At 33.3% G+C, this 15,676-nt stretch overlaps 1 protein-coding gene across 2 annotated transcripts in view; it reads left to right on the forward strand.

The window, feature by feature from the left end:
- The window catches only part of GRID2 (glutamate ionotropic receptor delta type subunit 2), a gene marked incomplete at its 3' end in the record, with an annotated part of 1,219,813 nt that overhangs the window by 219,181 nt on the left and 984,956 nt on the right, over nt 1-15,676 (forward strand). For both annotated transcript variants that reach the window (XM_081131278.1, XM_081131277.1), the window contains exon 2: nt 8,867-9,022. In XM_081131278.1, the coding sequence (XP_080987404.1) occupies nt 8,867-9,022 (156 nt within the window). The remainder of the gene's footprint in view (nt 1-8,866; nt 9,023-15,676) is intronic.

Raw genomic sequence — 15,676 nt, forward strand, 5'->3', positions numbered from 1 at the left:
ACCATTTACCAGTTTCCAGTTGTTGTTTTTTTTTTTAAATGGTAATTGAAGTTAGTATGAAAAAAGAATGAAATCTTGTCATTTGGGACCTTGAGGATGCACCTGGATGGTATTGTGCTAAGTGAAATAAATCAGTCAGAGAAAGACAAATACCATATGATTTCACTTATATGTGAAATCTAAAGAACAAAATAAACAAACAAAATTGAAACAGACTCATAGATACAGAGAACGGAGTGGCAGTTGTGAGAGGGGGGGAGTGTTGGAGGACTGGATGAAAAACATGGAGGATTAATACGTACAAATTGGTAGTCACCAAATAGTCATGAGGATATAAAATACAGCCTAGGGAATAGAGTCAGTATAACTATGTATGGTGCCAGGCGAGTACTGGAAATATTGAGGGGGGAGACTCTTTATGAAGTGTATAATTGTCTAACCACTATGCTCTACACCTGAATTTAATACAAAATAGTACTGAATGTAAAAGGTATTGAAAATAAAATTTTAAAAATAATAGATTTTAAAAAGCAATTGAAGGATCTAGTGAATTGTTACAGAAGGAAAAAAGTTAAATCTTTTCTATTTCTAAAAATACCTGCAAGACTTCTCAGTGAACATACTTTTCAATAAACTACTTTATTACTTTTTCTAGTGCATCATTTCAATTTGGGAAGATTTTGACTTGATTTGCAATGTTTCAAAAGTCCCATTTTACAAACCAGCTCTTTCTGTTCTCTTGGCATTTAAATTTGCAATAAAAGGACATTGTTACAATTAAATGTACGATACAGAGAAAGGGACTGAAATACAGGATATAGAGCTCTGGATTACTTCACAGATTCAATATAAAAATATGGGAAAAAATCTGAAGAGTTAATGCCATGCTTTTTCAATGTTTTTTATAGTGGTAAAATACACAGAACACAAAATTTACCATTTAGGTGTACAGTTTGTGGATATTAAAGACATTCATTTCATTGTACTACCATCTCCAACATCCATTTCCAAAACTCTTTTCAGCATGTAAAACTGAACTGATAGACATTGAACTATAACTCACCACTCATCACTTAGCCCCAGGACAACCTCCACGCTACTTCCTGTCTGGATGAGTTTGACTACTCTAAGTACTCATGTAAGTGGATTCATATAGTATTTGACTTACTGTGTCTGGCTTATTTCACTTAGTATAATATTTTGGGCTTATTTTAAGTTATTTTATTATAACATATTGCAGAAAAACAAAAATTTCAAGACACTGGCCATACAAACGTATTTCGTATATTACAGTATACCTTCAGATATTTTTGTGTAATGATATTAATGATCTGTTTTGAATTTTATCTTCTCCCAACTATATATTTCTACGTTATATTATAATTAATTCCCTCTGTGATCTTGGCAGTGTCTTTGAACTTGATTATCTCTCTATAAAACAAGAGTGGTGCTTGTCTATAAATTAGATAATTAGGGTGGGAGAAATAGAAGTCAGTATTACAGTGTACTTAGAGAACAGATTGCTAAGTAAGCATTAGACATTGGGAGATAATGGGCCAGTCAGTTTCTGTACCTGCTTATAATTTGAATATTACAAGCCCAAGTATGTTATTAAAAGTGTTTAATTTAGAAATTCAATGACTCTGGAATTGTTATTCTGATAAGATCATTAGTCACTAAAGTTAAAAAGAATTCTAACTCGTAAACCTGAAACGCTAGAGATTTGTTCTGAACCCTGTACTTAAGAATATACCCAAGTATGTAAAATATTTTAACTCACATTACTTTATTCTAAAGTAACTGCAAAAATTGTTATTGAAACGAATGTTTAGAAATTTATATCTATTTAATTATTTGTTTATAGTACATAGTTGAAGAACAAACGTAAACATAAATTTATAGAAAAAATGTGTGAAACTACTCTTCACAGAACATAGTTTAAATGTTGGTAATAAATATTGTTATCTACAAGTCTATGCAAAAATTATATAAAAACTTCTGTAAACTAGACCAAGTGAATAAAAATTTATCAAACAAACTGATTAAAATATATTTGATAATTTTAACATAGAAATGAAATTTCATTTTGATAATTATGGAAGTTAAAATGTGCATGTAATTTGATAATGTAGAAATTCACAATAATGAATATAGTGCCAGATATTAAGCTCATAGTTTTTTAGGAAATTAGTTTTGAAACAGAGCTGTGAATCCTGCCACAGTTGTTACTAGCTTTGGGTCTTGGGAAGGTTAGTTAACCTGAGTCTCATTTCTGTCAAAGGATTTTCATCAAAAATAAATTATATAAAGTCAGCGAACCACTTAGTACATTTTTCATTACTGATAAATGTTAATTACTTTCATTCTTGTTATTTCAATTATTATAAACTTGAGAGAAGCACAACCCAGTAAAACTGCCTCTGATTCAGGATAATATTTGCTAATTGTCGTGAATTTGATGTATTTCCAGCACTTTCTTTCCATCAATTAAAGTTATTGTTTTGGCTTACTTTCTTAGAGTGCTTATGAACATTGAGATAAGGTGAACTGAGGAAAATATACCTCCTGATGGAAGGAAAAAAGAGTTCTAAAAACTCTTTCTGCCTGTGAAGGTATTAGAGTAAAACATATTAGGAAAAAATTATTTTGAATGAGAAGGAACTGCTGATAAATTTCTAATACAGAATTGATTCATGGAGGATATCTCAATGTAATTAATATCATCTGGGAAGTTGATTATATATATGTGTATATATATATGTATGTATACACACACACATAGGCATAAACACACAGGTCCATACACAAACAATACCTTCACTGTAACAGTATCCCACTGAAATAGTAGCTAGTCTGTATCTGAAGTAAACATGCTAAATAGTAAAGAAAATGCTTATGTCATTTAGTTACAATTCTAACTTTACTGTTTGTTAGTATTGAAAATGTTCAATGTAGTTCTTCTGTGAACTGAAAGCAATATAAGTGGACAGTGAAAGAAGGGAGAAATCTGATTTTTACAGTATTTATAAGGTCTTTGATTATTTCTCCTTCCTCCTATTGAAATGTGTGCACAATATCCACTGGCATTGGAGGATATACCATGAGTAGATGCAAAAAGAGTTGTAGATCTTTTGATTTGGATATTTGTGCATAGTGCAACTAATATGTATGTGTAGTACATCATTAGAATTAAATACAAAAAACCCACTTGTGAATAGTAGCATCTAAAACAGTGAAGATATGTGATGATTTAACAATTTCTGAAAAGGTCTTCAGAACTATCCATTCTCTTGTCACCAGTCAATTGTCCCAAAGCAGAGAGTTGTCCTTTTTGTCATTATTTTAACCACCTAAGATAAATTGTTGATACTTTCAAGGCAAAAGGGAATACATTTTAAGTAAAAAAGTGTAATGTTCAGAATTTTATTATGATTCTTCAATTTTAAATACTTATGGGTCTACTAAATGAATTCGATATGTTAATCTCCAGAAGTCATACTAGTTATTAAATATACAAGTAACCCTCTATCCCTGCAGGTTCCAGACCCATGGATTCAACCAGTCATAGATCTAAAGTATTCGGAGGGGAAATGTGTTGTTGGTGATGTGTGCTATGTAGTTAGGCCTACAATGGTCATGTCTGTTCTGAACATGTACAATGGTTTTCTTGTCATTCCCTAAGCAATACTGTATAACAACTAGTTGCATCCATTTACATTGTAGTAGTGATTATGTGTAATCTAGAGCTTATTTAAAGTAGATAGAAGACATACATAGGTTATATTCAAATAATATGGCATTTTATATAGGGGACTTTAGCATCTGCGGATTTTGGTATACATGGTGGGTCCCAAAAGCAAACCCCCATGCATACTGAGGGACAACTGTCAATGTGTGTGTGCGCTTGTGTTCATATTTATGTACATATATATGGATGACATGATGTACTATATATCTTATACATATATATATACACACACATACATTGATATGATGTAATTTATATATTTTTTCTTTATAAAGTTAATGCTTGAAATGGAAAAAATAGCACCAAACTTGAAACCAGAAAACCTAAATTTTACTCCACCCCTTCTAACTTTTGGCTGTGTAATTTTGGTGACATCACTTAAAATCTATTCACTACAATTTCTGAAATGCGAGATTATATGTACATTATTTTAAATTTCTTTCAGTTATGAGTTTGTGAATTCCAAAACTGCCTGTTTTCATTATCATCTGAATGAGGCCTCCTACTTCTGCTATGGACTGCATTCATGTGTAATGGATTTTTATTGTCCTGTTAGCAAATAATTTGTTAAAAACAGAGAGGCTTGGCTTTGATGACTACCTGTGTGTTGGTGGAAGGTTGATTGGATGGATGGATGGATGGATGGATGGATGGATGGATGGATGGGTGGATGGGTGGATGATGGATGGATGGATGATGGATGGATGATGGGTAGATGATGGGTGGATGGATGATGGGTGGGTGGATGATGGGTGGATGGATGATGGGTGGATGATGGATGGATGGATGATGGATGGATAGATGATGGATGGATGATGGGTAGATGATGGGTGGATGATGGGTGGATGGATGATGGATGGATAATGGACGGATGATGGGTGGATGATGGATACATGAATTTATGGAAAGAAAGAGCAGAGGATAAAAGGCAAAGAGAGAGAAGCCAAGAGAATTGAGCTGCTGCAAAGAAAATTAAAGATTCACTGCAGAGAGCACCTTTGAAAAGTTTATTTTGAAAAGACTATGTATATATGGCAAATTAAATGGGAAAAGTTTAAACTCTGACTAAAAATGATTAGCTATCTTAAGTTTTATTTGCAACTCTGAATTTCGACCACTCTTTTCTTGGGTGGGGGAAGGGCAGCTGTTTCATTTATGTCATTTTAAATGATAATATTTTAACCATAAATTGATTGTGCAAGGGTAATGTAGACATGTTGTATGTAGAAAATTTTCTTCAAGACATATATCAAAGCCTTTCTTAGTATTTTTAGAGGAAATTCTGAGCTAGAAGACTTGTTCTTTCTTCCCATGTCTTCCCATTTAAACAGTGTTTCCTCCTCTTGCTTCTTGTATGTAGAAGACAAATAAAATTTAAATATTCAAACTAAGATTACGAGTGTATGATAAATGCCTTGCTGAATAATTTATAATCACAGGCATTAGCATGACTTCAGAAGTGCCCGTGATTATCAATTCACAGGCAAGTACATTTGCAAGTCTACTTTTGTTTTAATTTAAATGTAGTCCCCACTTACATTTTTAATCATGTATTTGAATTTAAGTGTTCTATTTTATAAAATTATGCCTAACTATCTATAAGGAAAGTTTCATCAGTTACTGTTTCTTGAGTAGCTAATATATTCAGGGTCCCCTATAGGCACTTAAGCATAAAAATAGTTTCTGTGGCCCAGGAAATTATATTTTGCTAAGAAGACAAAGAAATAGATCCATGGTGGAGGCAACATCATGAAGACATGGAGGTTAGAAAAGCTTAGGATGTTTTTGAAAGTTATTGAGTTTGTTGGGTTAGTAACTTCTCTAAAACTTTTATTCTGCAAGCATATTTTCAAATTTAAATTTGTCATTTTATCATATAAAACATTGACTTATACACATTATCCTTCCCAACAATAAAAAATTAAGATATTACCATGTTTTGATATTACTATAAATTATAATTATTTCCTTTCTAAAGCATACTATATAAGAAGATAAGTACACATGATATAGTTTGTATTTAAAACCTGTGTGCATCCCCACTTGTACATGTAACTCTCTTTGTATAAGACTAAGTAAAACCTTTCTTGTCCTTCCCATTGAAGGAGCAGACCATCAGCCCTTGGCAATGAAGTGGCTGGTTACAGGAGAGGATAACAGGAATGTTTAGGAGGCATTCCCTTTCTTCCAGTTGCTAAGTTATCATTCCCCCGAGTGGCCAATGTGAAATGTAAATAGAGTATAGACGTAACTTACTGGTTTGTTTTCAGAGTACTTGTGTTTAATACAAAATGCTGTGTTTACTCTTTTGGTACAAAACCAAATTTAAGATGAGATCTTTATAGCTGAAGAAAGAAGTAAATAAATAACGGAATCTGAAGTGTTGGCTAGGATTTCCTGTCCTTTGGTTGTGCTGTGTAAAGTAAGAGGGACTGCTTCTGTGTACTTTCTTGCTGTTTGCAGAAAGATGGACTGCTGCTTTTGTGCATTTCCTTTCACTATATCTTAATTCAGCACAGAATTGACTAATTTGCTATCATTTCTGCAAGTTTCAACCATTTATTAAGCCAGGTTTAAAGTTTAAGGCAATTTTAAGTGTTCTGTCAGTTAATAATAAAATGCTTCCATTAAAAATGTATTACCAATACTCAATAGAAGTCAATCACATCACCCTCCATAAAACAAAGTTGATTAGAACGTCTTTGAAAAGACCCATTTAGAAGCCATGACAGCTGAAGCGTCTCTGTATAAATATGGATAACTTCTTTGTGAATAGACATTTAGATTATTTGGTTTAAAATGAACTCTTTATTTTGCGTTTAAATCACACTTTCTACAAACTACTAAAAAATTGGTCTGGCTGAATCTGATAGTATTACATTTCAATGTAATGATTAATCTAGATTCTGATAAGAATTATAAAAAATTAAAATGAGTCTTCATGAATGTGGCTTAAAATTTGTAAGATAAATCTAATATTTATTGCCTAAATATTTTCACAAAATCTTAGTTTCTAAAGTTGACTTCTGTATGACTCATAAATGACAGGATAGGTAAAAAAATAATGTTTATTATGTATGTTTGATTATATCAACATGTTAATATTCTGGCTAATAGCTACATAGTATAATTAGGGAGTACTAAATTTGTTTTTAAAAATTCTTCATCTTCTTCTTATGCTTTTAGCCAAGGGCAGGTATTCAAGCTAGATAAGAGGCTGGTCAAAGTAGTCAATACCATCCATGCAAACATAGAAGGGCCATGATAAGAGAGAGCCAGGTTCCCATGGACATGGCCTCCTATAGCAAAAATTAATCATTGCTTTCTCAAGGTGAGACCAGTTAGGGTAGAGAGACCAAAAGTAACCCACCACACTTGTCAGAAATGGACATATTTTCACCCTTGCTTTGTCAGGTCTTGACACTAGTAATAGTATGTTCAATATTGTGATCTGTCTGTCACAAGAAGGCTTGGGGCTTCAGTCCCAGATGTATAAAATCAACACAACTGGTAGATGTGTGTCTGCTTTATCAGTGTGTGCATATAGTCTGTGTTTATCTCATCCTGTATGTGCGCACTTATATATGAAAGAAGACATTTTTATGTACACACAATTTTATTTTTATATGTACACACTACAATGGATAGTCAAGATACACATGTGTGTATGGATACGTATATAGATTTGTATGTATAGTCATTCCTTTGTCACATTATTGACCCTGAGGTGTTGTCCTTTTTTTGTCAGGAGGGAATTCATTGGGTTTATTCAAAAAGAGAAAAGGTACATTGGCCCGAATGCTTATAAGTAAAAAGTAAACAATTTGTAAATGTGTAGCTGCTTAGAAGAGGCAGAATGAATATAAATAAAGCATGCGTGGCCGGATGGGAAAGAATTTCCCACATTTGTAAGTGAGGATCCTCATAAACATGTTTTATTCCTTATGGGTAAAATTCCAGAAGGTGGTACCCCATAGTGATTTAGAGCAAGGACATTGGAATCAAAGAGGTAAGGGTTGTGGCCCTTATGGTGGAAATTTCAGTATAATTCTTGTACCGAATCTTAATTTTTATAACTGTATGCATATATAGTGGTATACATATACATATCACATAATTATTTTAAGAATTAAATGAAATACTTTATTATGGCAAAAATTAGTAGAAAATGATAAACACTGAATCACAGTACTTAAAAATAAGAAAACACTAACACTTACTGAGAACTTTTTAGTTACTACAATTTACTTACATTTTGCATGGATAATCTCCTTTAATACAGTTAATAATCTATACAGATGGATATTATTAGACAGATGATGAATGTGGGGCTTGGAATTTGAACCTCTTGTTCAAGGTCTTATACTTAACTAGTGGCAGAGTCAGAATTTGAAATCAGTTTACCCCTAGAACTCATGTGTTTCACCAATACAATGCTGACAAACACTCAGGAAAAGTTAGCCACACTCTTATTATCATCATCATTATTACATATGAATGAAGAATGCCATGATTATCCTCTAGGGTTTAATGTTAGTTGTTCAGGAAATATTCCTCTGTTACTTCTGCTGATAGATTTGTCTGTCTTTAAAGTTTCTACAAATATGATTGTATTTACTACTATTAAAAAAACTGAAACCCCTGTTAAAAGTAAGGACGGAAGGTGGGAAATAAAACAAAAAATGAAAAATAAATTAAGATTATAATAGAAGTTTAATTTCTATGTATATGAACGGGCTCTCGGAAAGTTTCCTGGTTTTATCTCCCACTATTCAGAGAAAAATTCCCAAGCTCTGAATCCCTGAAGATCTCATCATATAAGACATTCAGCGTATTCGCCACTTTGTCGTTTTCAGAGCGTTCTGTGCTCCCGAAGCCGCCCTCCCAGCGCTGCCCTGCACCTTCCCTTCCATGCGCTGCTCATCATTTCCATTTGCAAGAAGTGAGACCTCCCTGCTTCGCGCTCACGCTGCTTTCAGCACAGTTTCAGTACTAAACGAAGTGCCTGCTTTAAGTGAAAATGTACATTTTCAAGTACATGAGTTGCCCTGGCGTGCTGCCAGTGGACATGCGGAGTATTTATATAATTGTTTAATGGCAGTGCTCCCTTCTTTCTAGGAGCGATTTTTGATGAGTCTGCCAAGAAAGATGAGGAGGTGTTTCGCACAGCCGTCGGCGACCTCAACCAGAATGAGGAGATCTTACAGACAGAGAAGATCACCTTCTCCGTGACATTTGTTGATGGCAACAACCCATTTCAAGCGGTTCAAGAAGGTATGTTCACCAGCAGCCTCCTTTCTATAATGTTTGTTATTTGGTTCAGTTTAAACAGCATTAAAACTAGGCCCCTGAACATGTAACAGGCCCCTGAACATGGATGGATATCAGTTTGGCGTCTTTGCTGCACTGCTTTTCTTTGAGAGTTTGGTAGGTGTCACCCCTGTACCCCCCTTCTGCAACAGCACAGTGTGTGAAGTTATTGCTGTAACTGACATGTAATGTGAAAGGAGCATAAATAGTCACAAAAAAAGGTTTATAATATTTTATTATTTCAATGTAAATGAAGCATTCCAAAAGGTAGGATTTTGTATTTGAATTTTTATTTTTGACTGAAAGGCTGCCACCTTGAATGTTGCTACAACTTGTGATGACATTTCAGGTGTATTCATTGCAAATGTCTTGGTGGAAGGGAAGCTTTTAGACTACATACAAATCAAAGATTTTTGTGATGGTATTCTAATATACCGACCAAGGTTATACATTTTTTATTCTCTACAGTATGCCAAATATTAAAGCACTTGTCTCCATTCTCTCTGTATACTTGAGTGAATTAAAATGTTTCATAGGTATAAAGTCATACAAATGCAAATTATTTTTATTATGCTGAAATAATCATTTGTAGGAATGAAGGTTTGATTGAAAGATCTTAGACTGATAGAACTCTATTATTGATGCTATTATGCTAATAACATATTTGGCCTTTCGATTGGGAAAGCACTCATTGTTCATGAAACTATTTGTTGCTAGTCTATTTTATAGTTTATTGTGATAATATATTCACACTAAAGATACTAACACAGAATTAATTTAGTCAAATGAAGCATTCACTTCATTAAATGCTTAAAGAGGACTTGGCAACAGAAAAGACAGACAAGAAAACTTATGTAGTCAAGTTTGGCATGAAACTTTTTAAAGATAAATACTTAAGGGGTAAGAAAAATAAATATAAATGCTTGTGGGTTGTTGTTTTTTAAATGTTCTTTTCATCAGTGTTGTATCTGCATAATATACAAGAAAACTTTTTTGGAATATATTTTGATCAGTAGCATTGGTTACTGTTCAACCTTATTTATGATTACGTTTGACAGTAAGAGAATAGATAGAATGATTAGTGGTCTAATGGATTTTCCTTTTTATTAATTTGACTGAGTGAAAAAGTATTATTTTAATGAAATTGACATAAGAGAATTAACTACAAGCTGTTTCTGCAAATAATAAGTTGTTTATAATAATATGATGGAATTTTAATTTTTAATAAGTAAACATCAATTTAAAAAGTCAGATTAATATAAACATCCAGTTATTTACATTTTTAAATGAGAATTATCCTGGGAATTTGGGGCTTTAAATAATGACTATGCTGATAAATTTTCTATAGAAACATTTAAAAGCTGTCTAAATTAATATTATAATTCATGAAGCAATCTTCAAAATAATAAAGTTGAATTTATGGAAAATACCCAATGAAGTAAAAGAATATATATACTAGGAAGAATGTTATTCACTTTAAATAAATCTCTATGATATTTCTTTCTCAACTCTTAGTTTTAATGACTGAAATTAGAAGAGGGGAAAAATGAGGACAGGTTTATTTTTGTGACAGTCTTCTGAATAACTATTTAATAATTTTTATAAATTAACTTCAAAGACATGCTAAAATATCCATGCCTTTTAAAATTCCACTTTGACTGAAAGCGTGTAGAAATATAGAAATGACAACAATAGAATGGGTAGAAGTCTGAGTAAATATGTCCCTCACACCTATTTTAGAGACTACAAATTGAGAAGCAAAGGCAATTTTTAAATATACCACAATCTGTTTACATATTGCTTTGTGTAACCAATCGTGCTGCCAGCTAAATTCTGGAAACACATATATCTCTCGTAAGAACTATTGTGAATGGAAAGAATTTGTGGGATTGAAAGCAAATTGAGAAAAGAAATACGTTTTAAATTTCTGAGAGAGTCCACTAGATATTTGTCAAGAAAGAAGAAAGAACTTGACACTTTCCTAGTGGTTTCTGATACTAATAGGATGTTCTGGATCAGTTATTTTGATGCTGTGCTCCAGGTAACGAAGCTCTGGAGCTCATTTGTTTCCCCACTCAGTACCAAGGAAGATCTCTCTAAAGCTCTCTTTGTAAGTGATTTGTTCAAAAAAATAAAAAATAAATAAGGGGAAGTAGTCAACTGAAAGAGAACATTAAAGAATTAAGGAATATTTTCTTAAATGTTTAGAGGAAGTAAATTAGGAGGAAACCTCAGCTGTGCAATCAAAGATTGCTAGTTTTCTATGATCCCACATTTGCTGTAATACCTTAAAATCTATAGTATATAAGATCAAGATCTAAAACCAGCTTGTTTATTTTTCACATGCTAAAGGAGGGCACAAGAGTCAATGATATAATTATTGCTGATTGTTCATATGTTACACTCTTGATGAACTTCTAAGAACTTCATGTTTTTGAGTTCTCTCTCCTCTCTTTTTGTTTTCAATTATTTGAATTTGAAAGTCTAATCCTGAATAAATAACATCACCAAGCATATCGATATTTGGTGATAATAACAAATGATAAAAAGGTTTATCCTTGGATAGATAAATGAAATTTAAAAACCTGACATCTTCAGTTTGTTTTATTGTTAGAACTTCCTGTACTAGACATATTTGTGAAATGTTTCTTATTAGACATTTAAGTTTTTGTTTACTTTTTCCTTCTACTATCAACAGTTAGATAGAGGGACTTAAGGGTAAATAAACTATCTTTTTAAGTCATACACTGTGGTAAAAAGTAATAGTACTATTAAAATGCTCTTTTGTAGCTTTGGTCACAGTAAATGTGGACATAGTAATAACTGATTTAAATAATTGATAATAATTTTTAAGGTGAGTCTCTAGAAGAGAATGTCTTGGTTATAACACAAGATCAATATTCCGTTCTCCGGATATGAATGGCTGTATTTGCTTATTTTTATCATGGTCCTGTAACATTAATCACAGCACTTTTAGATAAGTGAACTGTAGAAAAGAATTCCTGTTTTCACAAAAGTGATCTTAAAATAAACGACCTATTTTCATAATTATTTTTCTTTTACTTTGAATATATTTGTTGATAAGGCACTGTACATCTTTTGTGTATTGAGTTGTGGGATGTTAACTGAGGCCAACGATTTTTATACTTTAACTCAGGAGATTTTTTTTTTAAGCTACTTCGTAGCTGGGACGAAGCTTTCTACCGTAAGATGATATATATATATATAAAATGATATGGTGTATTTTTGAAAACCTAAAGAATTATAAAAGTGGGAAATGATATATTCCTAGTTGAATGTTTTTGATATGTAGATGAAGTAACTGAGATCACAGTGGTTAAGTCATTTTCCTACACGCTGCAAATGTGAATCAGAGAAAGAACTAACCCAAAACTTTCATAGCACTATTCTGATGTTTTCCTTGAGATATCTGCTAGTCACAGATATTTTGAGAGCTCACAATGTTTCCTAAGACTTTATTAAATACCATGGGGAATGAAAAAATGTAGTAGATTTATATTTTTTGACATTATTTATATTCGTAGGTTTTAGATCTCATGGAGTGGTAAAAAAATTCTAATTTAAGTTAATCAATACCATTTGCATTGCATAAATCACTCATGTTCTTTCATCCTTGGTTTTCCTCATCTATAAATAAGAAATCAGAACATAAATTATGTATTTAAAGGTCAGTTTTATTTCTATGGATGAAATGTCTCTGATTCTTTAGAACACACTTCCAGATTCAAAACTTAACAGAATCATAGAAATGATCACGACGTAGTTTCTCTTTAGAGAAGGACTCACAATTGCTGAAACTGCCTCCTAGTTTTTTGGTAACTGACTTCAAAATAAATTAAAAGTATTTATAATGCCTGTTCTTTGCTTTGACACCTCACTCGACTATTCACTGCAACCCAAAAAACTCATTACTGTCACTGTAAGCCAGCAAGGGCCTTTTGCTGGCTCCCTTGACCTGGACCAAAGCAGCTGTTGCTGAATTTCTTTCCTTGCTCCTTCCTTGTGGACCGTTTCCTCTGTGGTGCCTGTGTGCTGGATGTAACATAGATACACAAATGTCTGGCGTGGGAGACACTGCTTTCTCTCCTGAAAGCAATAGCAATTGTTTATGTTGCCAGCTCTTAGCTGAGACTAACAACACGAAAGGCCATGAAAGGTGGGGATTTACAAGAAAACAAGGTCAGGGTAGATAAGGGGAGTGCCTTTGTAAAATGTCCACATGGAAAGCTGAATGCAGTAACTATCATAATTATTATTCTTTCTGTTATGCCACAAACCATTATGAAAATATAGTTATAAAGCTTTTTTAAATATAGAAAGCAGTCACGGTTAAGATTGCTCATCTCACTTTTAATATAGTGACATTTTCAGTTGGATTTGCATCCTGGATCTTCCAAAGTAAAATCACTGTAAGTGTAAAACAACAAGACTGCTTTCTTTTATGATTTATAGAATTTATCTCATTTCTTCATACTTATTTATAAAAGACACAAGTATCTATATTATAACAGGAGAGTAGGATAGCCAACGAGATTATAAGGAAATCTAACTAGGAAGAAGCACTTCTCTAAAACACATTGATTGAGTGTATTTCTGGTGCCATCGGCTGAATCTGAGTAGTCTGGTTCAGAAAGGATGTAAATGTCAAAGAAAGATTTATGTGGTCACACTAGTTGATGCTTTATTCCAGGGCTTAGTCTCATAATTTATATTCCCCTCTGCTTTAATAAGACATTTTTAATGTGGAAAAAAAAAATCTGCTAATTCCAAATGCTTGCTCAGATTGGATTCTGCACCGTTCCTAGCACAGGACTTCAGTGTGCATACCTCATCAGCCTATGTTTTCCTGGATCAATTTTGGGAGCTCCAATTCCACTTTATTTTTTGAACTTGAGAGTTGGTGGCTCCAGGGGCCAATAAACAAAACCTGAATGTCATGTAGGTATAATTCTTCTTATTCATTCATTTGTTCATTTAATCATTTTTCAATTCTCCTTCCCTTACCATATCAAGGCTAGTGCTAGGCTATGAATCCCAGTCTCTACTCCCCATAAACTGCGTAACTCATGCTGAACTATATGTGAGCAGAGGTGGAAGGAATAATTGACGCAGCTGACCGGTGTCTCCAAACACTCACACTTAGGAGGAATACTCGATGTCCATTCAGTGGCTGTCTGGACCATTTCCTTTCCTCCAGGAGTTTGGGATATTTAGCTTGGTGAGTTCCCCAGTCATCGCCTGCCAAGTCCCAGATCGCTTTTTCTCTCTACCTGCCACATTGTAAGGATGGGCCTCTAAGGTCTGGAACCAGAATCTATCGTGTGAACTGAATATCCATCGTCGGTGTAACATTTAAGTATGAAGAATTCTGCATCTGTTAGGGACAACCACTGCATGCACTCTTTTAAATGTCTTATACTACCTCTTTCCATTGAAGAATTACCCGTCAAGAGGAATTAAAGTAAGACATATTTGGAATCTAATTTTGGGAGTACTCAGTCAGATCAGTCTAGCCAAGTCCTTATTAAATGCCTAGCACTGTTGCAGCGTTGGGCTACCTACAATAGTAAGAGAAATAGAGGACGCTGCGTCTGACTGCAGAAGCTCACAGATGTACGTGAGGGGGCTAAGAAGGTTCAAAGCATGAAAAGACATTATGCTGTTGCCTTCTACCTATAACTTGGGATTTTAATGGTGTTAATAATAAAAGAAAGATGATGTAGCTTTTAAAAATATTTTCAGGAGAAAGAGGAAATTTTTATCTTAAAAATTATTATTTTTAATATAATGTTAATGAAGATGAAAATTGCATAGCTTATTTTTTTCCTGTGATTTACTGTTGTACTCCTATATTGGCCTTGCCCTTAATTCATTCAAAACCACACTGTTAAAGTAATGGGTCTCTAATACGATGAGTAGATTTGAGATTCAGATGTTTATAGGCCTCTACATCATGATTTTATAGCTTTTCTTCTTTGAGGCCATTTACCTCACTCTCTGCAGTTGTGTTCTGTTGCATAAGTTACCTCATAAAATATATATTTGAACAATATGTGCTTCTCTGGATGTTGTTTTATTTAAAAGAAGCTTTAGCAGCTTTCTATAAAGCTGTGTTCAATGGAAGCGAAGGTTTATTCTTCTCATGTTTCTTAAGCATTCTTTATTTCTAGCAAGTATTTTTCTCATAAGAAGAGCAAACCACTTCCTCCTTTTGTTCTCTTTCCACCTTTATGGGTACATTGCATCATTAGAGCAGCATGATTCAGCTTTTAATTGGTCTCTTATGATAGCGCCTTGGTGACAGAATCACCTCTGTGTCTTAAAGTCACTGTGAATATATAGTATATCAGAGTAAAAACCACACTTACCTCTGCAGTTGTATTGAGAGTCTACTGTGTAGTTATAAAAATAGTTTAAGTTCATGTTGACAAATCAAAGATGACTTTACTATATTCAGAAATTTTAAACTATTATCAATATTATTGATATCCAAGTCTCAGATGATCCAGTCTACTTGCTTAACTTGAAATTAGCCTGACTTTTTATCTTAACAGTAACATTTATTGCTGCACGTCCTTGGCAGGTGCGGTTAGGTCG

Source organism: Miniopterus schreibersii (genome assembly GCF_964146895.1).
Source record: "Miniopterus schreibersii genome assembly, chromosome: 1".
NCBI lineage: Eukaryota > Metazoa > Chordata > Mammalia > Chiroptera > Miniopteridae > Miniopterus > Miniopterus schreibersii.